Genomic DNA, 25,356 nt, shown 5'->3' with positions numbered 1-25,356 from the left:
CGGGGTGGTGACGTATATAGGCAACCGAGCCAATGGGAGGGCGTGGAGTGGGAGGTAGGTCTCTAGCTGTTGTTTTGTGTTTCAGTCCAATTCCTGTTCTTCTTCCCATGCAAAAGGTCATGTTAAAAAATGGAATCAGCCTGCTGCAGCTGCAGCTTGGGGTGGACAGATCTAGGTGATTAGGTGTACATTAACAAATGTTTTAGTTAGGAGGCTTAAAAATTACAGGTACACTTATAACTATGCTAGATTGTGTATAGTTGAGCAGAAATAAGATAAATAGCCTCATCGATACCTAACTTGACTGATTTAGTACTATGTTGAGTGGTTGCTTGGCATTGGGTCACTGACACAATTTAGAAAGTACAACAAGCAACCCGAACGAGTCGAACTAAATCTCGCTTCTATTTGGCATTCACCTATTCCTCCTCTTTTCTTTTCAGATCTATTCTGCTTGGATTAGGATTCAACATGCTTTTACATGTATTTTGGATCTGTACATTCATATATATCAAGTGGACCAATTGGGAACACTTGCAGAAACATACTTCTCTTAACCATATATATTCTTAAAACTTAAGTAGCTTATACTATATAAAAAAACATGTAAATGACGAAAGCTTACCAAATATAATAGCAAGTGCTTATACTTGTCCATTATACCGTTTCAAGATTGTGCAAAGGTAACATAGCATGCTAATGGACACCTCTAAAACTTTTACCATGCTAAGAAAAATTCTAGAATATTATTTGAATCAAATAGATATACGATTTTTATAAGATAATACAAAAATCTTATAGAGCTTCTTACTTTTAACGATGTGTCTAGATAAAATATTTAATATATAAAAGATATTTTTATCCCTATAAGAGTGGTAGTGTGTATGTTTCAAAAATGAGTATAGGAGGGCATTAGTAAATCTGATATTTTGTGAGGAAAACAATGGTGTGTGTGATTATATAGCACAGAAGCTAATTGACTAGTGAGCCACGACATATGTTGCGATGTGTCACGACACATGTGAAGTTAGAGTGCCTGTTTCTATGTGTTTAGGGTTGTTAGTTCATTGATGGACAGTTAATAAAACTTTGTTTTTATTACAGATTTACTAGTTCCCAAACGTTTGATTTTCATAATATATCATAACGTTCATCCCCATCTCTAATAAGTTAAATTTACAAAATATTGACAAATATTTTATAACAAGAGTTTCTAGACATAAATTTTAGGACATCGCCGGAGTTCACAGACATTTTAGGGCTAGTGCCTCCTACGTCCTATTGCATCGATGCATGTCGCAATGCTCCTTGGTTCATTAGTGACTTTATCCTGGTTTTATCCTCCCTGTCAGTGACCTTAATGCTGCAGCCATGACCCATTTCTACTCTAGCTGCCGCCCTTAACCGTGGCCCCTACTAACTACTAAGTCCTTGAACCCTAATCTACGCTACAACCTCTATTAGCGAGGTACCACGCATGTGCATAAAGATCAAAACTTTATAACTTGAACTATTGGGACTAATTATAGGAGTATAAATAATAAGAGATAGATATAGAAACTGATATGGGTAGATTGAAGCACAGATAGAAATTCATATCACCAATTTTTTTTGATTTGCATATACTTATTAAGAGCAACTACGACAACACAATAACTCAGAAAAACAAAATCATAACCCTGATCATTTCCCAAACACACAATCAACCGCAGAGCCTGCTGCTATCTCAATCAATCTACCTGCCAACAATGATAGCCCCTAGTAAATACGACACCATGGTCAAATCAAAATCTACCGTGACCATGTCGTACACCGGCAAGCTTTGGTACGATCACAGCCCATCGCGGCAGGTCCCAACCGCGACCTCCGTATTGATGTACTCCTGCCTGACGTGCGGCAAGTCACAGGCGAACAGCTGGTCAGCGACGCCGGCCATCAGGAGGCCTGCCTCACCATACATCACCTTGCAGTGCTCGAGCGCCGCCGCCTCGTCGGCGGGGAGCTTCCCGGTCCCCAGCATCTGGTCCATCCCGGCGACGGCGTCCTTGTACCTCTGCTTCACCAGCCTCATCGCGATGAGCGCGTAGACGGTCACCTCAGCGGTCGCCGGCGCATTCAACAGCGTCTCCCGGCAAAGACTGTGCCACCGCTCCATCGTGTTGGAGAACGTGAGGCACGCGTCGGCCGATGACATGGATGAGACGTTGTTGCATGCTTCGTCGGCGATGAGCATCCCGGCGAGAGAGACCAACACTGCAGCGACGAAGGTCATGGCTATGGCTATGGCTACTCTGGAAATGACCCTGTGGTTTTCAGATCTGGGCTTGTGTGATGGTGAATAATGTATGCGTTGAGGGGTCCTATAAAAAGGATGTTTGTGTTCCTCCAATTGATAGATTAGGGCTTGTTTGGATCAAAGGTTTTTCATAGGAATTTTGGAGTTTTTCATTCCTTTGGAAAGGAATTGAGTGATGGCGTTTGGAACAAAGGATTACAAATTTCCTTTCCAGAGGAAAGGGAACCATTCATGCGCATTTCACGGGAAAAAAAGCATCCACTCAGAACCAAGGGAAAGCATCTTTCTCCTTGTCTTCTCCGTTGATGTCTGCTGCTCCTCTCTCCTTCCTGCCGCCATGGGAGCCACAAAACCAGACCGTCGGCGTTGGTAGCCACTGCCCCTGCTCCCGGCAATGGTCCACCTGAGCAGCCTAGGCACCATGGCCTTCTACCAGCTTGCGAAGTCCGGCTCCCCTAGCCTTGGCTGTAACCTGCCTAGAGAGCTAGCTCCAATCATATTCCACAGCTTTGGTGACAGGAGAGAGATGACAGATGAGGGAGCAATGGGAGAGACCGAGATGAGGGAGCAATAGGAACAAATGAAGAGATAAGGTTACAGTTTTTGCAAAAAATAAATAGATAAGGCCTCCTTTGGAATGGAGGAAAAACATAGGAAAAACGTAGGATTCCCATTACAATGGATTCAGTTACTACAGTACCCTTTGGTACGCAGGAATTGCTCGTAGGAAAAATGAAGGAAACTATCCTTTGCATTCGATTCCAAAGGAAATCCACAGGGAAAAAAACATCCACTCAAACCTCATTATTTCTTGACTCGTGCGGAGGATTGAGGTAAATCGCTTGCCAGGTCGTCATTAGGCACTGGACAAGAATACGAACAAAGACCAATAACAAACATGAACTAGAACAAGCATGAACACAGATTTGTATGCGACATGAAGAAATCTGACAAGAAATTTGTCAAAAAATAAAACCCCAAAGCAATTAAAAAATGGAAAAACTCCTTTACAGATGATTAGAAGAACTGCATCACGGACCCATTCTAAGGCAAGCCAGAGCCAGATTCCATCTCCTACGAGAGCCACAGCTAGATCCCCCACACATTGCAGTAGACGGAGCCTCCACATCCTCACCTTGGACTGCTCGCTGCTCATCCAGAGCTTGCCGCCGGCGCTGGGAACTCTGCTCAGCTTGCTGCTTTCCCACTCGCCTCTGCTGAGCCAACTCTGGTGCGTTGAGACTAGAGAGGGACATGTGGAGAGGGAAGGGAACGGATGGACATAATACTAGCCATTAGTAAAAAAGAACGAATAAGATCGTGTTGTCTCAAGGCTTTTATTTTTTTAGATAATAATGTTGTTTAGGGGTATATAAGAGCATGATCAGTTGATCACCTCTCTCATCAACTTTACACACACTATTGTTTCCTGCATTTTTCCTATGGTTCATCCAAAGGCTTAGCTTGTTCTTGTAAAATTCCTATGTTTTCCAATCCTTTGTTTTGCATATGAATTCTATCCTATTCCTGCGTTTTTCTATTCCTATATGTTTTCAATCCTGCATTCCAAAGGGGGCCTAAGGCTCTACGTACTATAGAGAGTCATGGGCCCACAAGATGTTGAACTAAAGAACTCTCGTGACATGTTAAAATGATGCTAAGGAATCTATCATTTATCATTAAGCAATAATATATTTTTATTACCAACATGTTTTCTTATCGTTGTAATTAAAATTCCTGTGTTCTAAACATCTCATCCTACACATTCCTATGTTCTTCCTATCCTTTGTTTTGCTATTACATCATTATCATATTCCTACGGTTTTTTCCTTTCCTCTGTTTTACGTTCCTGCATTTGAAACAGGCCCTTAGTGATAAAAATATGTGAGGAGATATGCAATTATTTATTAGAATGCAACGAATAAGCCAAGTTTTTTTTTTATTTCACGTGATATGGTTCTAAAATAAGATCCCGTTTCTAGCTATCCACAAATGTAGGCGTTCTATATATATGAAGTTAATTCTTGCTTCAAATTTAAGTAATAAGAATTGGGCTAATTGTCAGTTCCTATGTTATGATTACTAAACAATATCTTTTCACGCTGAATCTTAAGTATATCTTGCATGGTCCTGTTGACACCAGTTTTTGATCTTAAGTATATCTTGCATGGTCCTGTTGATACTAGTTTTTGACCAGGATCAATAACTAAAAAGAGAAGGCTTCGGAAGCCAATAGAAGCAGAGGAGTCCAAGGCAGGCCGACGCGGATGTCTCCACCAAATAAGGGAAAACGTGGATATTTATTTTAAGAATATTTTAGAATAATTGTAATAGATCACATTGTGACTGACTAGGATTGTAGTTTGCTCAGGATATAAATATATGCCTAGGGCGTTGTACTGAAGAGATCATCAATTAATCAATACAACCTTTTCCGGCTTCACACCACGAAATCCTAGGAGTAGCGTTAGAGTAGTTTCGGCGAGTTCATTCAAGTAAGTTGAGCTGCATCTGTTTCGACCTCCGGCGAGCTCGTAAGATCCGTCTCTATCATCTTTTGTATTATCTGTATCAAAACTTTCTCGATTAGGTTTGATATTTTTGATCCGTTTAATGCAAAGCTAGTTATCGAGTTTGTTTGGGGTAATTAAGTTGAATCATATCGATCTCATAGTTGTTTCAAGCGCTCACCAGTTGTTCGATCATATTGGCTAGTTTGTTTTTGCATGCTTTAATTGCTTTATCTTTGCTAGATTCGATAGATCTTTCACCTGCCTCTCATGTCACTAGCTTTCGGATCTTTAACGTTAAACTATGACATGTGAGCCGATGCTGTCTCGGTTGGGTCCGATCCATCTATTCGCAATAGTAGTATGACGTCATTGAGCCGATGGCTACGTGCGCGAGGCTTGATTACGTTCTAGTCTTTTAAGCTAAAATAATTAAGTTATTGCTCATGGAAATGAGCATGGTATTACATAGCGTCTTCCAGAGAATGTGACATGATACAATGGATTGGGACAAATCTAAGAAAGAACATATATAATAGTGAGATTCTACAGCAAAATCCTTGTTGGGACGAAATCTCTTTTGGTTTTGAGATGGTGTACAATATGTAATGGTTGGAGAACGCTCAGCCACGAGATCGCTTCGCAGCAGAAGGCAGCAGGCAGCCACCGAGACAATAGGATGCATGTTTCACGTTTGAGTATTTCGGTAATTGCCTTGCACTCGTAGTATATAGTTTGTCCCCCAATCTTTTATCATTTTTTCATCTTCTCAATTTCAAGCTCTCATAGACAGCAGAATTAAACCTGCTGCCTACCATGTAAGTTCGTACCAAAACGAACCAAATAAAGGAGGCCATTTTTTGAACAAGATTACATATATAGAGAGGTACAAAGGTCACCTCGTACTCCCTCCGTCCTAAATTACCATTCGTTTTGACTTTTTTAAATTCATAGCTTTTGCTATACACCTAGATATATGGTATGTCTAGATACGAAGTATTATTTAGGACCCTGAATGCAAAGTTTACACTTGGAATCTGATATTTGATTCACTGACATTTGTGCCGAAACGCTCTACTTGATACTGGAACACAAAACTCAAACGAACTTCGCGTACATTGAAGTCAAAGTTTCCTTGAGGTTGCATGGGACTGTGTATAAATCCTCGCTCTTGTAGAAGAAATCTATTGATTGTGCAAAGGAGACCACCTTTTCCAAAAGCGCCATGGGATATTTCTGGTCAAGGCACTCTTGGACCATGTCCATCCACGCTCTCTCCAATATTTCCTTGAGCTTTTCAATGGCTTCCTCAACTGTGACCCCGTACTGCTTCATGCAAGTTTGCACCGTGGATGCCATATGGTCCGAAGCTTGTTCTCGCTTCAAGAACAATTGTCAAAAAAAAAATACTTATGAGATGTGCAAGTTTAATCTAATGATATGTTGAAAGTGTTGGTATAATTATATATGTACCTCATGTGACATAATATCGTTCATGATACGTGCGATGACAGTGACACCCCTGACGATTTTCGGATAGGTCAAAGCCCAGTCAATCGCCTCCCTAGTAGTCACATCTCCAAGAGAAACGAAGGTGAGGACGACGGTTTGCATAGCTGCAATGCTTCCCAACGAGATCTGCAGATGCTCGTCAACATCGGCAGGTACGTAGTGTTCATCACGCCATGTGACCTCAGCGTGGTAGGATTTGGCAACGTGAAGTGCCTGAACATTCAGTTGGATGTCCAGATGTTAACATTGACTTCCAAAGCAAAACAATAAAAAAACTCCCTGTTTTTTTTTCTTTCTCTTATTAGGAGCCACTTACCATTTCTTTTACCACCTCGGCATACTTGTTATTCTGAAGTTTTAACTCCCCTATGACCTTATCGGTACAGCGAATCACATTTGTGAAGAAGGGCCTCAGGTATTCTGGGATTTGTTCCGCGGCCTTTTCATCCCACCTATTTCCGATTTGAAGCAAAGTTAAATTTTGTATAGATCGTAAAAGTTCTGGGGTCATCCACCTGTTATGTAAGTTCAGTGACTGACCTCTCTAGGGCCGAGGTAAAGATGTTGCTCTCCTCTGTGCTGCTATAGTTGTCATAGATGTCATCCAACAACGCCACAAATAGGACCTGCTTTGTAAGCATTATCCGTGCATACGAGTAATGAGGCTCATAAACAATCCCCATCATCCAAAAATGCATCTCCGCCAATCTATCCCTTGAAAAGGTCAGATCTACCCGTGATCGGAGATCCTTCCACCATCTGTGAATTGGGAATAAATATGATTATTAGCGTACTACAATGCACATCACTACACGTAAAATCTTTATAAATTTGAACCAATGTGCCGATCTTCTTACATAGTAAGTTCTTTCAACTCGTTGCAGTAGACAACTTGGACGATGTTGTAGTCGAGCTTTGCAAACTCCAGTATGGTATCATCTCGCACCGCCTTCTTCTCGTACACCGAGATGAAGCGCCTCGCTTCCACTCTCTCGACCCTCCTGAATCGAGTTGTCTCCAATGTCACCCTTACCTCCTCTAGTAGAGCTGGATCCAAATTTGCTTTCATCAGCAGAGACTGGAGGCGGCTCTTATTGAAGGCGATGATGTTGTCGAGTATGTCCTCCCCATGAACCCTCATATGCGCGGCATCGTACAGCGTCGTCAAGGTGCCGACATCGTCGCTCGAAATGTGTCCTTGCTCATCTCTGAACTTGAGAAACACATCTGCACATTGAAGTTGAACATTCATGCATTAACGTTAATAATGCAACTCGGAGTTGCAGCATAAAGTAACGAAATAGTAACAAGTAAATTTCTTACCGGAACTGACGGTGTACCCATGCTTCCTGAGCAGATAGAACCTCAGGGAGGCGACGTAGAGGTCGTTAGATCCTCCATCCTCGTCGCCGTAAGCCCGTAAACAGCAAGCAGCAAGACATGCATCGATCTCCTTCTTGAAGTGGTAATCCACTCCGAGCCGCTGCAGAGCGTCGACGAGCTCCAGCTTCCGCACCAGGTCGTGGTCGTCGGAGGCGGCGGCGGCGGCAGCCAGCACGATCCGCCTCACCTCCTCCTTCAAGGCGCGCGCCTTCTCCTGCATGGACAGGAGCTCCTCCGGCGTGCACGGCTCGTAGGAGATGAAGAAGTCGCCCCACACGCTGGGGCCGTACTGCCGGCGACAGTCCTCCGCCGCCGACTGCGTCACCGGAGCGGTGGCGGCGGCGCTGCAGATGGCCATTGCAACGGCTCGGCTGGGACAGTTTAATTTGCTATAGTGTGTCAGCACTGGATGGTGAGCTCGAGGGAAATGGATGGCTTGAGAATGATGCTGGCATCCCTGCCTTTATATAGAGGGCGCACGTAATCAACAGGAGCGGTCAACTCTAGAGCCTGATAAGTTCCCCAAAATCCCAACTTAGACACTATGTAAAAAGAAGATTCCTCGTCACATCAAATTTGCGGTACATGCATGGACTACTAAATGTAGACGAAATCAAAAACTAATTGCACAGTTTTGTTGTACTTTGCAAGACGAATCTTTTGAGCCTAATTAGTCAATATTTGGACAATAATTCACAAATACAAACGAAACGCTACAGTGTGCTACAGTGCTAGCACAGTGATTTTGGACAACCAAAATCAGGCAACTAAACAAGGCCTAGATTCTTTGCTTAAATTCCTGGCGCGTGCATTGGAATATGAACGTGTCGTCACTTCTTCTCTGCATACATACATGACTACTCGCGCAGGTAATGCATGCAGGTATACTTAACAACTTAATTAGTATTTTTTTATTAACAATGATAGAAATAGATAATTTACAATTGTTTATTGGTGTACTTTGGAATATTTTTGTAATGAGTTTTAATGCAAATATAAGGGTTATTCTAGGTTATCTTAATAATGGCATGTATGGGTAACATAGATCAAATGTATGGGTTTACATTAGATTTTTTATAACAGTATTGGTTGGTAATTTATATGAAATTAAACTAAGGGCTTACACTTTAGGTTATTTTTTGTAACGATAGGGGGTAATTTACATATAGATTTAGGGAATTACTTTAAACTATTTTTTTTAAACTATTTTTGTAATGGTAGATCTGGTAATATTAATTTTAGAAAACATAATCGATGTAATGGTTATGATAATTAAAGTCTATTAGATTGATGGCTGGATATTTCTATACTTGAAAATTTTTTATGATTTATCTATACTTTTTGAGCGCGTCTGAGAGGATTAATGTGGAGGCTTTTAAAAGAAACATCTAATTAATAATAGTAAGATGCCGAGATTGATAATGAAACCATGATAGATTCAAAAAATAATAAATTCATGCTTTGCTTGTTTTTTCAATTTCACCGTTTCCAAATAGTGGTGCATTCTACTCCTACATGTTAACACGTGCGCCCTAATTTCTTGTTTTTCTTCTTTAACCATAAATCAAAAAAAATTTCTACCTCCTTCCTTTTTCATGTATTTTTCTGATCAGGAAAAATAAAAAATTATGTCAGTTATTTTGAAGTTATTCTAATCTCGTACACACAAAAATTTGCAATTATTCATCTACTGCTGGAATCTGAAATTTGGATTTATTTTATCGATGCAAATTGGATGTTAACACGTGCGCCCTAATTTGGACATCCATTTGCAGACGAACTAATATTTTTTGGCTAGTTGAAACCATGTGAATGTAGCAAGAAGCTACGTATTATAATAATTGTGGACTCATCCGCCTCGGAAGAGGAGGGTGAAGCTGGATATTTCTCTATTATCTAAAAAATTTGCAGACGAACTAGAAGAAAAACCTTTCTTCTCACCATCAACACCCGGTACTCTCTCTCTCGACTGCATGCCTCTCGATCTGGACCGCACGCACAGACGACGCACGCGAAGGTGGATTGCTAGCACATGTCAGGGCTATGTCTCCGCCTCGAAACACATTGTCTTCAGAAAAATTATTAACAGACAAACTAGCAGGCTTTATTCCAATGAACCAACTGGTATCCTGGTTCGGCTATGCCTATGTGATACGTTTGTTTAGACTCGTTTTTTTTTTACATTATGCTCGTAGCATGGCTAGATGATATATATAATAAATTTAGGCTGTGACCATCTCTTGATGTTTTTTCTTTGTTATTGTCTATGCATCATTGATCGGTATCTTTGCACTTGTATTATTTGATTTCCGTGTTAAACATATAATCCAATCTAATGTTTAATTTCACCTAAACACATGTCAAACGCACGTGGAGGTGCGATGCAAGAGGGAAAACCTATATGATGGGGATCAAACAAGACTAGTTTCTATCTCTCGAGAAAAAAGGAAGGCCGCAGCCAAGAACTTTCTAGCCACGTGAAAGACCAAACAAGACTAGTTTCTATCGACCCAAGACCAGTGGCGAAGCTAGTTTTTTTTTCCTCAAGAGCAATGAACACAAAAGAGGACTTTACCATATCCCTAAAAAAAGTTTTAGGACCTGTTTGGAAATAAGGTGTTAAAGTTTAACATCCGTCACATCGGATGTTTGGATGCTAATTAGGAGTATTAAATATAGGCTAATTACAAAACTAATTGCACAGATGGAGTGTAATTCACGAGACGAATCTATTAAGCCTAATTAGTTCATGATTTGACAATGTGGTGCTATAGTAACCATTTACTAATGATGGATTAATTAGGCTTAATAGATTCGTCTCGCGAATTAGCACAGAATTCTGCAATTAGTTTTATAATTAGCTCATGTTTAGTTCTCCTAATTAGTATCCGAACATCCGATGTGACGCTATTAAAGTTTAACACCTTGTATCAAACACCCCGTTAGTCATTTGCATCGGCACCCACACCAATCAAATGTAGCTCTTCGATCGCCTGTGGGACCAAGACGGACGGCACGTCAATTCCAATTCGTGTTTGACCTGTGCCACTTGTAGATCGAGGATTTTTTTTTGAGGATCGACGAATGGAAGTTTCTCGCAGGGCGTAACGTGGTGCGGCCCACGAAAAAATTGGGCTTTTAGTCAAATTCGGAGGCCAAGAAATTCGGCAACAGTAGGAATTGTAAAAGCCCGTTAAAAACCTCAGGATTAACAATTAACGCGACCATGGTGAGATCAAGGTCGGCCAAGACCGCGGCGTACAGCGGCGACGGCGAGCTCCGGTATCCCGACCACAGGTCGCTCCGGCAAGCCCGCACGGCCAAGAGTGCGCGTCGTAGAACTCCTGCTTGGCGGCGGCAGCGCGGCAGCTGCTCGATGATCTTGTCCACGAGGCCGCGCGCCGCGCCGTACCTCTGCTTGCAGTGCTCGAGCGGCGGTTTCGCCATGGCGGAGGCAGTCTGCAGCATCCGGGCTGATCCGGCCGATCGTGCTCATGGTGTCGTCGTACGGTACGACTCGTACCTCAGCGAGGCCTTCCTCGTCGCCATGAGCGCGAAGAAGGTGACCTGGGCGGTGTTGAGCCCGGTCCGCAGCGTGTCCTGGCAGAGCTGGTACCACCTGGGCTCCTGCTTGTCGCGGGACTTGAGGCACGCGTCCTCCCATGTCATGGAGGACACGCCGGGGCAGGCGTCGCCGGAGGCGATGAAGAAGGTGGCAAGAGAGGCCAGCACTGCAAAGACCAAGGTGATCACCGCTGCTCTCTGCATGACTAATTCAGCTTGGTGAAAGATGCCCTCTTTTTTTTCTCTTCTCTGATGTTGAAATCTAAGCGTTAAGGCCCCTGTAAATATGTGCTGGTGTATGAGAAAATATTTGGAGACGCAGGTATTTATTAGAATGCTATAGATAAGATTGTATAGTTTAATTGTGATTTCACATGATATAGTTTTGATAACAAAGTAGTATATCTTTTATAGGTAGCCCCTAAATAATTGACCTACGTGGAGTACATCTTGCTGCACATTAGAATAGACACATTTGCAACATTACTATAAGACTCAATCAATGATACAATCTTCAGAGATGCAAGTATTTAATACAACCCCAACTTTTTGCACATTTGCATCTGGCTTTGTTTTTGGTATATAATCTTTTACTGGAAAATACGGGGCCTCATGGCGTCTGCTGTAAACAATCAAATTAAAAAAAACCATAGGATTTTTTAACAATAGATAGCCTACTGATAATTTTTTAACAATAGATAGCCTGTCTGTGATATTATATATTTGTTTACCGATTCTTTGTTCCATTCTATAATCTTTTACCAGTAACTTATACATTTATTTCTCACATATTATATTTTTCAGCAGGCGAAAAAAGGACTTCTAAAAAAATAAATATATAGTTGTATCCAGTTAATAGAAACAAATAAGCAATTTTTTAGTCCAAGAGCACGTGATTCTGAAAGCATATTGTACCTTTTGGCATTCACTATTCAGGAAGACTCACTTTTTTAACTAATTAGTAATCGATTTATCACTGGTACTAAAGAGTTGAAATTGACAAATTCTGGCTTGAAGTTTCTATACTTAAATAAAATTTCTAACATTCATTTCTGAAGTTCAAACTTTCTTGTTAAAACATGAACAACGGTGAGTCAAATTTCACATGTTTTCGTTAGAATATGTAGAGCAAATAAGAAAGAGTTCAAGCTCTGTGGAATAAAATATATGCAATATTTAATACTGTACGACAGATATGCTATGTTTTGTTTATTTAACGAGAGGCTGGATATCCCACAACAATATCTCTTTTGTTTTCTTGTCAAGACATTAATTTAATGCCAGCCTATGGAGTACGTGTACATCACTGAGTATATCTTGCTTCACTCGATCCCTTGCTCACATAATCCAAACAATAGGTGGGTACAAACACGATATAAAAATCAATGATCATTTAACACTATTTCATGTGAAAGATTCAGGAGTGCGTGTGTGTATTTTCCTTTTGCGGCCCGTGAATGGCCGGGGGGGTTTTCCTGCTGAGCAGGGAGGCACTGCCGATGAATTCTATCCCATTTCAGTAGATAATAAAAATGTATCATCATAAAGCAAAATAGATTCAATAATTAACAATGTTCAAGCACATAGCCAAAACCATAGGATTTATTTGCAATTCGATCATAACCAGACTGATCTAGTTGGTCGAAAATCCTGGCTCCTATTCCAGTCAGGCTTTCATCATATGCACCACCATGCATGTCTAAGACCGATCCCGGGTACTGATACATGACTCCTGAGCAGGCATTGAGGATGCCCTCTGCGTACCCGTAGTCCCCTTTGATAGGGTTCAAGTAGCAGATGGACAGACTTTCTGCTATTCTGAACAGATGACCGCGCACCGGACCGTACATTACCCTGCAAGCAACATGCGCCTCCTTCTCCCAGACGGTGATATTCTCGATCGCCTTCGTGGTGTCATCATAGTGCCACAAAGCCTGCCTTACCGCCATGAGTGCGTAGGTGGTGACGTTGGCTGCGCGGACCGCGGTGCCTCATGGCAGAGCTTGTACCATCCATCACGCACCTCGTCCTCGCGGAACTTGAGGCACAATTCCGATCCTCCCGTGTTATGGAGGGCATCACCTTGTCACAGCGCGGCATTGGCGGAGTTGAACAAGGTGGCAAGAGAGACCAAGAACGCAAAGACAAAAGCGGTGGCAGCTCTCTTCATGATCGACTCCACTTGGTGAAAGATGCTTTTCTTTTACCTTTTCTGAGAGGGGGCTTTGTGTGACGTCCAAACGAAGAGTTGAGGACCTATAAATATGATATTTCACTGGTGGAAAACTCGCCTTCTATCCCAGTTGGATAAAGTCATAGATCCCGAACATCCAACCGGGACTAAATTTTCGAGACAAAAGGGGATCCTTTAGTCCTGGGTCATTCACCAGGATTAAAGACCCCCTTTAATCCCAGTTGGTATTACCAACTGAGACTAAAAAGGTTAAAAAATAAAAAAAGTGCCCGCTTCGCCCACTCTAGGCCCGCTCTACCCGCTCCGCGCTGGGCCCTCGCCCGCCAGCACCACAGCAGTGCCACTCCGCCCGCACCCGCCTGCCCGCGCCGCTCGGCCTGGAAGAGGAGAGAATATAAAGGATGGGAGAGGAGGAGAGAAGATAAGGGAGGGGAGAGGAGGAGATAATGTGGAGAGAGAGAGAGAGAGGGAGGAGACTAAAGGTCTCGGGGAGGCATTTAGTCCCGGTTGAAAACACAACAAGGACCTAAAGGGGCCCCCCTTTAGTCCCGGTTGGTAATTCCAACCGGGACTAGGAGGGCTTTAGTCCCGATTGGTGTTTTCAACTGGGATAAAAAGCCCTCTCGTCCCACTAGCTGTTACAATCGAGACTAAAGAGCCCCCCATCGGTAGCTCATTTTTGACTCGAGACTGAAGATCCAAAGTCAATTGGGACAAAAGCTCCTGGATGGAAGGTGAATTCTCTGCTAGTGTTTCTCGACTTTGCTCTGCAATCAATGATAAAATATTTGGAGATGCATGTGTTTATTGTAACGCAACAAATAAAATCTTTAGAGATGCAAGTTTTTGTTGTAATGCAACAAATAAGCTAAGATTGTGATTTCACATGATGTAGTTTTGATAAGAACATAATATATCTTTTCTAGGTAGCCCAAAATAAATGGCCATGTGTGCTCGATATCTTGCTTCGCCTTAAACTAGAATTGAGAATTGACACTACATGATATGGAACTATATTTGGAAATGCAAATATTGATTAGAGTGCAAGAAATAATCTAATTTTATGATTTTTACATTACATAATTTTGATAACAAAACAATATATATTTTCTAGGTATATTTCTAGGTAGCTTATCATTTACTCCCTCCATTCTCTTTTGATAGGGATATTTCTAAATCTGAAAAATTCTTAGTCTTATTTACGTCAACTACCCATCAACTTAATTGCTGTCTCGGGTCAGACGCGTGACCCTTCATTCTTCCACGATAGATTGGCTATGACAAAATCTAAAAGTCTGAGCCTCGATTAATTGCTTGTTTACGATAAATAACTAATTATATACTTAAATAGATGATAAGTAGTATTGTTTTTCTTGATCATTTTGTCAAAATGAAATAGGACTATCAAAAGAGAATAGAGAATGGAGAGAGTAATTAGAACCGAAACATCTGTAATATCATAAGATATGATTTACTAGAAAAACATCTTTATATCTAGATCAATATATCTACTCTTGCTTGCTTGTGCAGTATACTAAATTAGTTTTTAATATTGCAAGTAGAACAATTCCCTTCTAATATTTAATACTAAATTAAACCTAGATATACAAAATTGCAAGAAAATATATAACGATTTAAAAATTCAAAAGTATTTTGAATATTGGATACAATGTCTTTATCACTCGCAAGAAATTTAAACCTAAAACTTGACTTGATCCAAAGGAAAAAATCTCTTTAGGGATAGGTTTAACTGAAATACTTGGGGAGAGTATAATTAAATAGAATACAAATTTTATTCGGTCAAGCCACCGTCGTAGCGCCCCTCAATGAACTCCACTGCCGCCGCCGGATGTGCTTACCTCGCCGCGCCCTCCCTTCCAGCTCGGCCCGTCGAGTGCCCTGCGCTGCCGCCGGACGGGCTGCCATGCTTCAGCCCGGCTGCTGCGGCTCTGCGCCGCCTGGGGGCTAGCCCGCAGGTTGCCACCGCCGTCCGGCGCCTAGAGGCATGCAGCCTGCCACTCTTGCCCCTGCCGATAGGCAAGGAAGAGTAAAGAGGAGAGAGGGTGGGGTGAGGGAAAAAAATCAATTAGCCCAGTGACAGGTAGAGTCCACGTGTCAGGGGAGGTGGAAAGGAGAAATAGAAAAGGGATATGTCTCAGCACTCATCTTCAAAATCCAAAAATTCCCGTATAAGGGATAAAAGGGAAAGGGAAGTTTCTCAAATTCCACGTGGAGAGAGCTAGTTCTGCTAATGGGTTGAAACCCTACCCCTAACCTATCCTAACCCGTTTTAAAATAACTCATTTCCTCACCCCGTCCCACCCCATAATTTTATTATCTAAATCCAATCCTACCCGCCTCACCAATTGATATTATTATCTCAGACAGCGTAGACATCATGGAGGAGGGCAGGGCAAATTAAGCAGTTTTAGGGATAAAAGTAATAAACCCCCCAAAGAAACGATAGCGAGATTGTGGTCAGCATTTCAGTTTGTTTGAACTTCTTTTACTGGAATTTAGTAACAATGCAAATAAACTTGGGTGATTTTTCTGGTGAGCCGAAAAACGAATTGCATACTGGAATCGAAAACCCTGGTTTAGGTAGCACAAAACTGCTAGTTTATTCCAAAACATTCATTCGTGGATGGTCAAGGCGTCAAGCCATCAGGGATGATGCCAACCGGAATGCAATCACGGTTCTATCCCGGCTCCCTACGACCATGCCGTACAACGGCGTCGACGTCCCGCCGGCAAGGCCCAGCTTCGCCGTGCAATCCTCGACCGCCGCCAGGGCGTCCATGTACCCCTGCCGGAGGTACGCGAACTCGCACCGGCCCAGCTGGTCCGCCACGCCGGAGATCGCCTGGCGCGCGTTGCCGTAGTCGGCGACGCAGCCGGAGCACGCGTCCCTCAGCTCGCCGGGGAGGGACCCGTCCCCAAGCATCCCCTCGCCGGCTCTCGTGGCGGTGTCGCAGGACAGCGCCGCCGCCCCGGCGGCGCCGACCGCGTAGGTCACGAGGTCGCCGCCACTGGGCGGCAAGGATTGCAGGATGCTCATGCAGAGGCTGTACATGGCCGGGCCCGTGCTCGCCGCGCGGCACGCGGTGTCGATGGGCATCGACGGGACGCCGGCGCACGCGTCGCCGATGCCGGATAGCGAGGCGGCGGCGAGGGACGCCGCGAGGACGAGGACGACGGCTTTCTTCATGTTGGTTCTTGGTGTTCTAGCTAGTGTTCTGAGGAACTGATGTGCACGTCATGGAAAGGCAAGGATGCGTGTGGCTTTTGTAGGACTTGTTGAGGGCGACAAGTACGTAAATGCTTTTGGTTACTCATTGTACAGTCAATCGAATTTCAAAGATATTCTAGCGTTGTACATATTGCTTTTGTGGTGTACTTAATTAATTATACAATGTATCACATGATCAACAGAAAAATCTAAAGGCAATTTTTTTGAGTCACACCAACTGCTCTCTCATTTACAACTAACCATTAGGCAGAATCCATTAGAAGCTAATAGTTTGCTAGCTAATAGCTCATGGTTAAAATTATCTAGCTAACTATTAGCCGGATGGTGTTTGGATCCAGCACCTAATAGATTGGCTATTATGTGCTTGGGATTGTTAAATGTCTGAAATGCCCTTGGCATTGTTATAGTTGCAACCCAACATGGAAAGGGTACTGTCACAGGGGCATATTGGTCACTTCACCACCCATTGGATGCTATTAGCCGATTTTAGCTGGATTGAGCCAGCTAATGAGATAATGGTGAGCTGGTGCTCAGCTAGTTTTAGGCTAGCTACTACGATCTTTAGTAGCTAATTTTGCCTGGCTATTAAGCGGCCTACCAGGAGTTTGCCTGGCTATTGGGCACATTGCATCCAGGTAAGAAATTTCTATCGCCACAGGCATTGGGCACATTGCATCGTAGTAGCCGTGCAGCCCCTCCTCAATCAATCCGCAGCCTATTCGATTAGATATCCAAGTCAGGTTCCACAAAATCACCCATCCATGTAATCCGTTTTCTTTGCTGATTTGCATCAGTTTTCCCCCGTCTTGCTTTGCTGCAGGTCATCCACCATGCAGCCAGTTGTGGATCGTGTGTATGGTCCCTGCAAGATGGTCTTCGAATCAAAGTTGAATGATATGGTGCACGTTGGCTCTTTAATTTGTTCTTTGATTGTTTCAAGATTTGTATATATCTGTTTACCTCAATTGTAAGGTAAATGTAGCTAAACTGATCATCAATGTTGAATGATATGGTGCATGTTGGCTCTTTAATTTGTTCTCTGATTGTTTCAAGATTTGTATATATCTGTTTACCTCAATTGTAAGGTAAATGTAGCTAAACTGATCAATTGATCGGTCTGTCCAACCGCTTCCACAGTATTGTTAGTTGCTGAAGCATCGAACTATTTGAGAAGATCATCCAAATTTTCTATCAGGTAATAGAATTACCAAAGCATTTATTTTTATGAGTGCCGTCGTTGTTAATTTTTTCCTCTTTACAAAGCTACCTTTAGGACCAAGGAGTACTTCTTTTCAGATGTAACTTCGACAGCTTGCAGGTTCTCCTGTTCTTAATACAACTTTTATAGTTATATGTATGAGGCCATTTGAAGCTAACAATATTTATTCTGTCATTCCTTATTGATTTAATGGCATGCCATCCTAACATTTCTTCTTGTTTTTTTGAAACGAACAAGGCAAGAGAGCTGCGGATTATATTAAAAAGTCCTATCCTTTCTTCTCCCTATCCTTTCTTCTCCTATATATTCAAGTTAATTAGTCCTTACTATTTGTGAAATGCTTCCCAGTGGGTCGTAGTTACGATTGCTTTGAGTCCTTCACTATGACATATCTGCTTCTTTATGGAAAATAGTTCACAATATTCTAAAGCAGCTAAAGCTATTTTAACGTGGCAAATTGGCTGCTTCGGTTAGCACTTGGTTTGCTTGAAAATATATTCAGTTCCCTTTCGTAAGGGCAAGGAATCATATCATGTAATTCCTAATTTGATTAACGACCTCTGCTTGTAGAAAAGGAGAAGGGTTGACCAGCCCCCGTTAATAATATCACCAATATCATTATTATTCCAATATCCTGATCAAGAGAAACGACCACACCATTACAAAGGGACACTAGTCGTAATTAGCCCTGCTAATTGGGCTATAACCTAATTTGTAACCCCACCAATCCATTCTCACGAGGGGAGTAAATGCAACCCACTCCAATTCAAACTTCCATCAGCAGACACCATACCACTTCAAACTTCCTAGCCCATAAATATACAAACTGTTAGCTAATTAACTATGATTAGAAACAGATAAGAACCCGTTAGCTAACTATGTGTACAAGACCAAATCATATCCCTTCCGTTGGGGTCAGCAAAGATAGATGTCTCAGAGAAGCTGATCTCAAGGCGCTTCTCATATCCCTCAAACCCAATTGTAGAGACCGGGGGAGGGGCAGCAGCAGCACCTTGCAGGACTGCCATTGTTTCAAAGCAAGATGACAGACAGCCGAGGGAGGAAGACAGGAAGCAGTTTCTTGAAATCTTTTTGGTCACCAGAAAGCAGCTAGCCAGAGAGATTTAGGAAGATCAAAATGAAATTGCAGGTGGTTTCTAAGCTACTAGGACGGGATCGACGAGAGGGCTATCAGGATGGCTTCCTCGTGCACTGCAAGAGATGAAACAATCCACATTGTAAGCACCAAATCATACAAGAGCTGCAATTATATAGATAAAATGAAGGAAAATTGTCTTATATACAGATGTATGCAAATGTGATAGACTTATCTTCGAACATATCATAGCAATAGGAAACAGCCAAACTACCAATAGATGAAATAAATCAGATTATGCAACAGAAGTAAACAGTAATAGATAGAGAAAAAATGTCGATCAGTTGTATGAAAACAAAGAAGTCCATTCAACCAGATAGTTAATAGCAATCAATCAAGTTAACAAGGAATGTGTAGAGTAACAGCAAACTGCAACAATTACCTACATTTTTTCAAATGCTCTATTACTTGACCGATTTAAACAAAATTTGACAGGGAAATAAATCCCTAAAAGTTCCTTAAAAGCGCGGTGATCTTCACATGAATGTAGGAACTTGACTGAGATCCTAACGTGGAATTGACACATTTAAACCTGATGAAAAACATACTTGGTCAGCAGTGAATGAAGTATGTTTATCATAAACAACAGGATGTATGTGCTGTACCTGATGTAGTGACAAAGGTGACCATGTCGGTAGGCTGATCTTCACTAGTTTCTTCACCTGCAATGCAAATGATAATATGGTAAGTAAATTCAAATGACCATGAGAATGTGTGAAGTCACATATGTCAAAAACAAAATGAGGGTATACCTTCATTGCATGCATCTTTTTTCTTGAATAACCAATCTTTCCCACACACAAGGGCTTCTAACATCTCCGGAGTTAGTGAGCTTCTTGACTCCCCAAGAATCCTACCTCCAAGACTAAAGGCTGATTCGGAAGAAACTATACTGAGAGGAATGGCAAGGAAATCGCGTGCCATAATTGATAAGATCAGGAACTTCTCAGCATGTGCCTTTCACCAAGCCAAAATGTCAAAGTTTTCAATGTCTTCCACACAATGTTCTTCAAAGTAGATGTCAAATTCAGACTTTGGTGCACGAGTCTTTCTCCGACTTGACTTGAGGTTTGCAAATTCTAATCCCAGCTGCCTATTCGCAAGCACCGGTGAGCCCACAGAACTGCTGCCCTCACTTGAATATGTAACATAGTATGCACTAACTTTCCTCAAGCGTTGCTCATACTCCAGGAAGTATTTTTTTCATCCAAACTAGAGCAGCATTAACACTTGAATGAATCTGATCTGTATTGCTACAAATCTTCTGGGAGAAGAACTCTACATATTCTGCTTTCCCCTCGGGTCTAACATTGTTGCAATAATAATTCCAAAATCTTGTACTTGATTGCTTCTCCAACCATTGTTGACATCATAATCCTTTTCAAACATAAAGTCTCTACCCCAATACTTTTCAAACTTGATCCTCATGGCTGCAGCTAGGTCTTATAGTGCCACACTTGTTTGCCAAGAAGGGTTATCCAAGGCATCCCGAATTGAAACAATCAAAGGCAAGAACATGTATAAAGTTGGTTTCCTATCGGCTGATATCATTTTTGTAGCCTCTTCAAAAGTTTTAAGAAACTTACAGATTGAATCAGCTATGCTCCGTTCTTGAAGAAATTTCTGCATGTTGATTTGCATAGCTATTCAGGACGATCTTGTACTTGATTGCTTCTCCAACCATCTTGTAGGTGGAATTCCAACAGTTTGGTATGTCAAGAGCAATACCACGTTTTGTTGGAAGACCATTCACCACTGCAATTTTATTAAAAGCTTGAATTATTGAGGGCGAAGAGACAATGTGCTTCAAGAGCTCTCGAATCTTCTTTATCCCCTCATGATTTATTTTCATCCCATCTTAGAACCAAAATATTCAGGATATACGCACAACATCTCACATGCAAATGTGCACCCTCAAACATCAACTCATACTTGTGAGCATCTACCAACAGGTCACATGCGGTGTTGTTGTTACTAGCATTGTCCACTGTTAGAGTAAACGCCTTGTTTCATATGCCCTATTCAGTCAAGCAGCTCACAAGTGCTTCTTCGATAGCAAACCCTAAGTGTAGATACTTAACCTCTTTGAAACTTATTATCTTCTTCTTGATCTTGAAGTTAGGAGTGATATAATGAGCTGTTACAACCATGTAGCCTACGTTTTGAATCGATGTCCACAAATCCGACGTCAAGCACACATGGAAGTCTAGGCTTTCAAGTTCATTATGAATATCTTGCTTCATTCTCTGGTACTTCTTTAGACAATCATTGTGAACAGTTTTTCATCCCACACCACTTAAAGTTGGTTGCATGGACTGAACCCATGGTTCGAAGTATGAATCCTCAAACTTGTTAAATGGGATTTCAGCATGTATGATAAAATCTATCATATGCTCACGACTACACTAAGGGTCAAACATAAAGTTCTCTAGGGGCTTCATTAAGGTTGCTATGAATCTGTTCCTCTCGGCTTCCCCAATTGCATGGCAATATTGAGAAATGTGGGTTCTAAGGCTACTAGTTCTAGATTTGGTGCTTAACTACATTCGATAATACTTGCAAACAGCTCTAAAACTATTATCCACTTCCACAAGGTTTTGCTCAAAATGTTCCCACACCTTGGACCTTTTTGCACGCGTTTGAGTTGAATTAGAGTCATCAGAGCTTTCCGATATGTTAGTAGACATGTTGAAGAATCCCTAGGTAATAACAACAAACTGCAGAGAACAGGAAGATTATTACTAGTTCACAGCAAGCATACAGGAAGAATAGTAGTTCACAGAAATATTAGGTAATAGAACTTACAAAAGAAATCCAACTAGTCAATGCAAGTGAATCAGAAGTACCTACATTTTTCTACGATTGTATTAATGACCGCAGCAAGTATTAATTCAGCTCTGTTGGCTTATAATTAGCAATGCCCAAAAACAATATTCAGATCCAAGGTTGATAGATTTTTCAATGGCACAGCAGTAACGAACAGCACAAAATAATCTGAAACTGCCACTTCATGGTATATCCAAGGTTTCTAACAAAATGAGCCTAAATAAATTCATCTCAATTGCAGGTTCCTAACAGAGCATCCAAGGTTCAGCAGAAGATGCCAATGGCATTCATCAAGCAAACACTGCAACCTCATCCCACTACCGGAAATAGTAAGTTTGCCGAGTGCCCGAAGCACTCGGCGAAAGCCCAAAAACACTCGGCAAACAGTTTGCCGAGTGTAACACTCGGCGAAGTTTCCCTCGACAAACAGTGGATTTGCCGAGTGTCGAACGTCGGGCACTCGGCAAAGGCTTTGCCGAGTGGCAAAAAACACTCGGCAATGATTTTTTGGAAAAAAACAAGCTAGCGCCACCGCCGGCCGTCACCACTGCCGTCGGCCGCCGCCACCCTTGCCTCCCGCCGCCAGGCCACAAACCCCGCTACCACCAGGCCGCCACCCTTGCCTCCCACCACCACGCCACGAAGCCTGCCGCCATCCACCAACAGCGCTGTCGTCGCGCCACCAGCCCCCGCCACCGCTGCGCCACCAGCCCCCGCCGCTACTGGAAGCCCGCCGCCGACACCACCCGGAGCCGCCGCCGACATCTCCCGGAGCTCCTGGACGGCTCCGTGGCCCGTGCCGCCCCTGGCTCGCGTTGCCCCTGGCCCACCCCAGATCCAGAGGGGAGAGAGCTGGGGACCGCTGGATCCGCACCGGAGGGGAAGAAGGGGGCGCGGATCCGGCCGGAGGGGAGGGAGCCGGGGAAGGAGAGGCCGGATCCAGCCGGAGGGGAGGGAGGCGGGGAAGGACAGCGCGGATCCGGCCGGAGGGGAGGAAGCCGGGGATGGAGAGGGAGGACGGCGGCGGGGGCCGACACCGGACGCCAGGCGGCAGCGGGGGCCGGCGCCGGGCGGCAGTGATAGGGAGAGAGGAAGGTGGGGGTGGGTGGGGGTGGCGGAGGAATGAAGACATGGGGGCCGGGTGCGGTGCTGGTCAGGGACTATAAGTCCTGCGCGGTTGGGGGAAAAATCACCGAGTGTTCTAGGTGTGACACTCGATGAAGGGAAAAAATTAAAAATTATCCAACAGTTTCAAAAAATTGTCAAAAATTCACATGAAATAATATATATTCTCTATTGACTATACAAAAAGTTTTGTAGTCAAATCAAAACTCGACCGTCATTTTGACTCCAAATCTTATCCAATCCTTCTCAACATTACTATTCTTCTTCTGAAATGCTTTGGTTTATAAACATCGTACGTGACGAAATGTGCAAAACATTCTCAATTTCTTTCCACAGCCTCCACGTATGATATCATCACATCATGACAAATCTCATGATTTTCAGACTTTGCTTGTTTTTTTACAATTTAAAAATACCACTGCCACACGTTCGTGATCGTGTTTCCTGAACAAGATGTTCAAAATTTCTTTTCATTTCACGGGCCAGGTCTCAAATTGGGCCAAATAACATGAATATCATTTTTCTACTCATTTTATTCTATAATTTGAATCACTTGCGGTTCAAATTTGACTTATACCAAAAAATTTCTTGAAATACAATTAATTAAATAAATATAGCAAACAAATTCAAAAATATACCAAACTTTAACATGGAGTACCACATGTTGTATGTGGGGAGTAGAAAAAATTTCAAGGTGGAAAGAGGAAAAAAATTTATTGTTTTGCCGAGTGTCAAAAAAAACACTCGGCAAACTCTTTGCCGAGTGTTTTTTTTTGACACTCGGTAAACCCACTCTTTACCTAGTGTTTTTTTTGACACTCGGCAAAGTCCAACGTTTGCCGAGTGTTTTTTTTCTGAGTGTTCGTAGTCCGGCACTCGGCAAAGAGCTTGTTTGCCGAGTGTCCGAAAAAAAACACTCGGCAAAAAAAAACACTCAGCAAATTTAAGGTTTCCGGTAGTGTCCAAAGCATCTTTAACCAACTTGATTCTTTTTATATCTATGCACATGCTTATCTATTTGTGGTGAGACAAATACATCAAAGCTGTTCAGCCAGTCAGTTAGATAAGAAATAGAAAACAAAAGTTTGTTAAGCCTACTAATATAAGAAAAACACATGATGGAAAAAAAGAACCACCAGGGGAACTCCTATGATTGAGTCACTGGCCACTAGATAGAAATTCCAAAGGGAGCACATTAACCCCAAATGTTAATTGGCACGGATAATTTTCCATTATCTGTCACCCTTTAAAAAGTTAATCAAATTGAGTTAACCAGTATATACTTGAAGCTCTCAGCAAATAAGGGACAACAGAGTGCTTTTAGAACACAACTTACTAACTAACAGTGATTACATTTTCTAGCTCGTATTAAAACTGTCTCCACCACTATTAGGTTCTCAGAGCTCAGAGAAATGAAATAGCTGAGTGCAATCATGCGGAAATGGAATAGACTATCCAGGCCTTATGGTGCTGCAAATAATTTTTCATCTAAAATATTTATAATGTCAGATCTGGAAAGATATATCTCGAGAAGCTCCAAGATTCACAAAGCAAATAAGATTCCAAGTCAAAGAATGAACTCTACAGTTTATGAATCCAGGACCAACAAATACAAGTCAGATCCAGCAAACAAACCAATAAATCTGATCGCCGGCTGGCTTCTTCGAGAGCTCGTCTGCCAGCTTCTTGGAGAGCTCGTCCGCCGGCTTCCTCTGCCCGATGAATCTACTGGCTTCCTTGATGCAGCGGCGCGAGCGAGGCAGAGGTGGAGGCGTGGCTGTTGCGGTGGCGGTGCGCGAGGGAAGGGAGTCGTGGCGGCGGTGGCGGTGGCAGGACCGCCGGATGGAGGGAGGGATGGAGGTGAGGGTCAGCTCCTTCACTTGCGGCCTGGCGCAGACGTGCAATGGGCCACTCTCACGAGAGTACAAGACGGCCTGCTAACGAATGGGTAGCGGGTTGTAACCCACAGGCTAAAAGGCCTTTGGACCCAAAACAATGCAGCACACTTCAAATATCCTCCAAACTGGTTGCTTGTAAAACCCAAATCGAACCAAGCCATCTAATGGGCCAGATTAGCAAGTAGTAAACCCAGATTAATATCACCAGTGCGATTATTATTCCAATATCCTGATTAAGAGAGAAATGATCACAACATTACACAGGACACTAGCCCTATATAACAATGTCCATATGAGCTAAAAAAGAATCAGGGCATCTAAGTCTCGTGCGACCCCGGTCAGAGCATGATCGGCCACAACCATTTCGTGCAGCCGCCCGCCCTGGAACACATCATCATGAAGCTCGTCAAGGCAGGAACTAAT

At 42.6% G+C, this 25,356-nt stretch overlaps 1 protein-coding gene and 1 long non-coding RNA gene across 2 annotated transcripts; both read right to left on the bottom strand.

Annotated features, from left to right (window-relative positions):
* Nucleotides 1–5,878: 5,878 nt before the first annotated feature.
* On the bottom strand, nucleotides 5,879–8,109 carry LOC117861608 ((E)-beta-caryophyllene synthase). The gene is made up of 6 exons (XM_034745182.2): nucleotides 7,642–8,109; nucleotides 7,176–7,545; nucleotides 6,859–7,077; nucleotides 6,635–6,770; nucleotides 6,280–6,531; nucleotides 5,879–6,186 (listed from the first exon to the last, which is right to left on the bottom strand). Exons 1-6 carry the CDS (start codon nucleotides 8,057–8,059, stop codon nucleotides 5,905–5,907), a joined length of 1,677 nt encoding a protein of 558 aa, XP_034601073.1. The 5' UTR covers nucleotides 8,060–8,109; the 3' UTR covers nucleotides 5,879–5,904.
* A 10,383-nt stretch (nucleotides 8,110–18,492) lies between these two features.
* Nucleotides 18,493–24,925, bottom strand: LOC117860030 (uncharacterized). Its single transcript, XR_004641358.2, has 4 exons — nucleotides 19,837–24,925; nucleotides 19,690–19,746; nucleotides 19,471–19,616; nucleotides 18,493–19,140 (listed from the first exon to the last, which is right to left on the bottom strand). It is a non-coding gene; the product is annotated as an uncharacterized lncRNA (long non-coding RNA).
* Nucleotides 24,926–25,356: the final 431 nt, after the last annotated feature.

Source organism: Setaria viridis, chromosome 6 (assembly GCF_005286985.2).
Source record: "Setaria viridis chromosome 6, Setaria_viridis_v4.0, whole genome shotgun sequence".
NCBI lineage: Eukaryota > Viridiplantae > Streptophyta > Magnoliopsida > Poales > Poaceae > Setaria > Setaria viridis.
Note: the sequence above shows the minus strand (reverse complement) of the source record. Positions and strands in the feature narration are given on the sequence as shown.

Excerpts from the sequence above, each read along its gene's own strand:
- LOC117861608 (XM_034745182.2), bottom strand. The coding sequence starts at position 8,059 with ATGGCCATCTGCAGCGCCGCCGCCACCGCTCCGGTGACGCAGTCGGCG. Across the intron at positions 6,532-6,634 it reads CCGAGGTGGTAAAAGAAATG|GCACTTCACGTTGCCAAATC; the intron begins GTAAGTGGCTCC and ends CTGAATGTTCAG. Across the intron at positions 6,187-6,279 it reads ACGATATTATGTCACATGAG|CGAGAACAAGCTTCGGACCA; the intron begins GTACATATATAA and ends TTGTTCTTGAAG.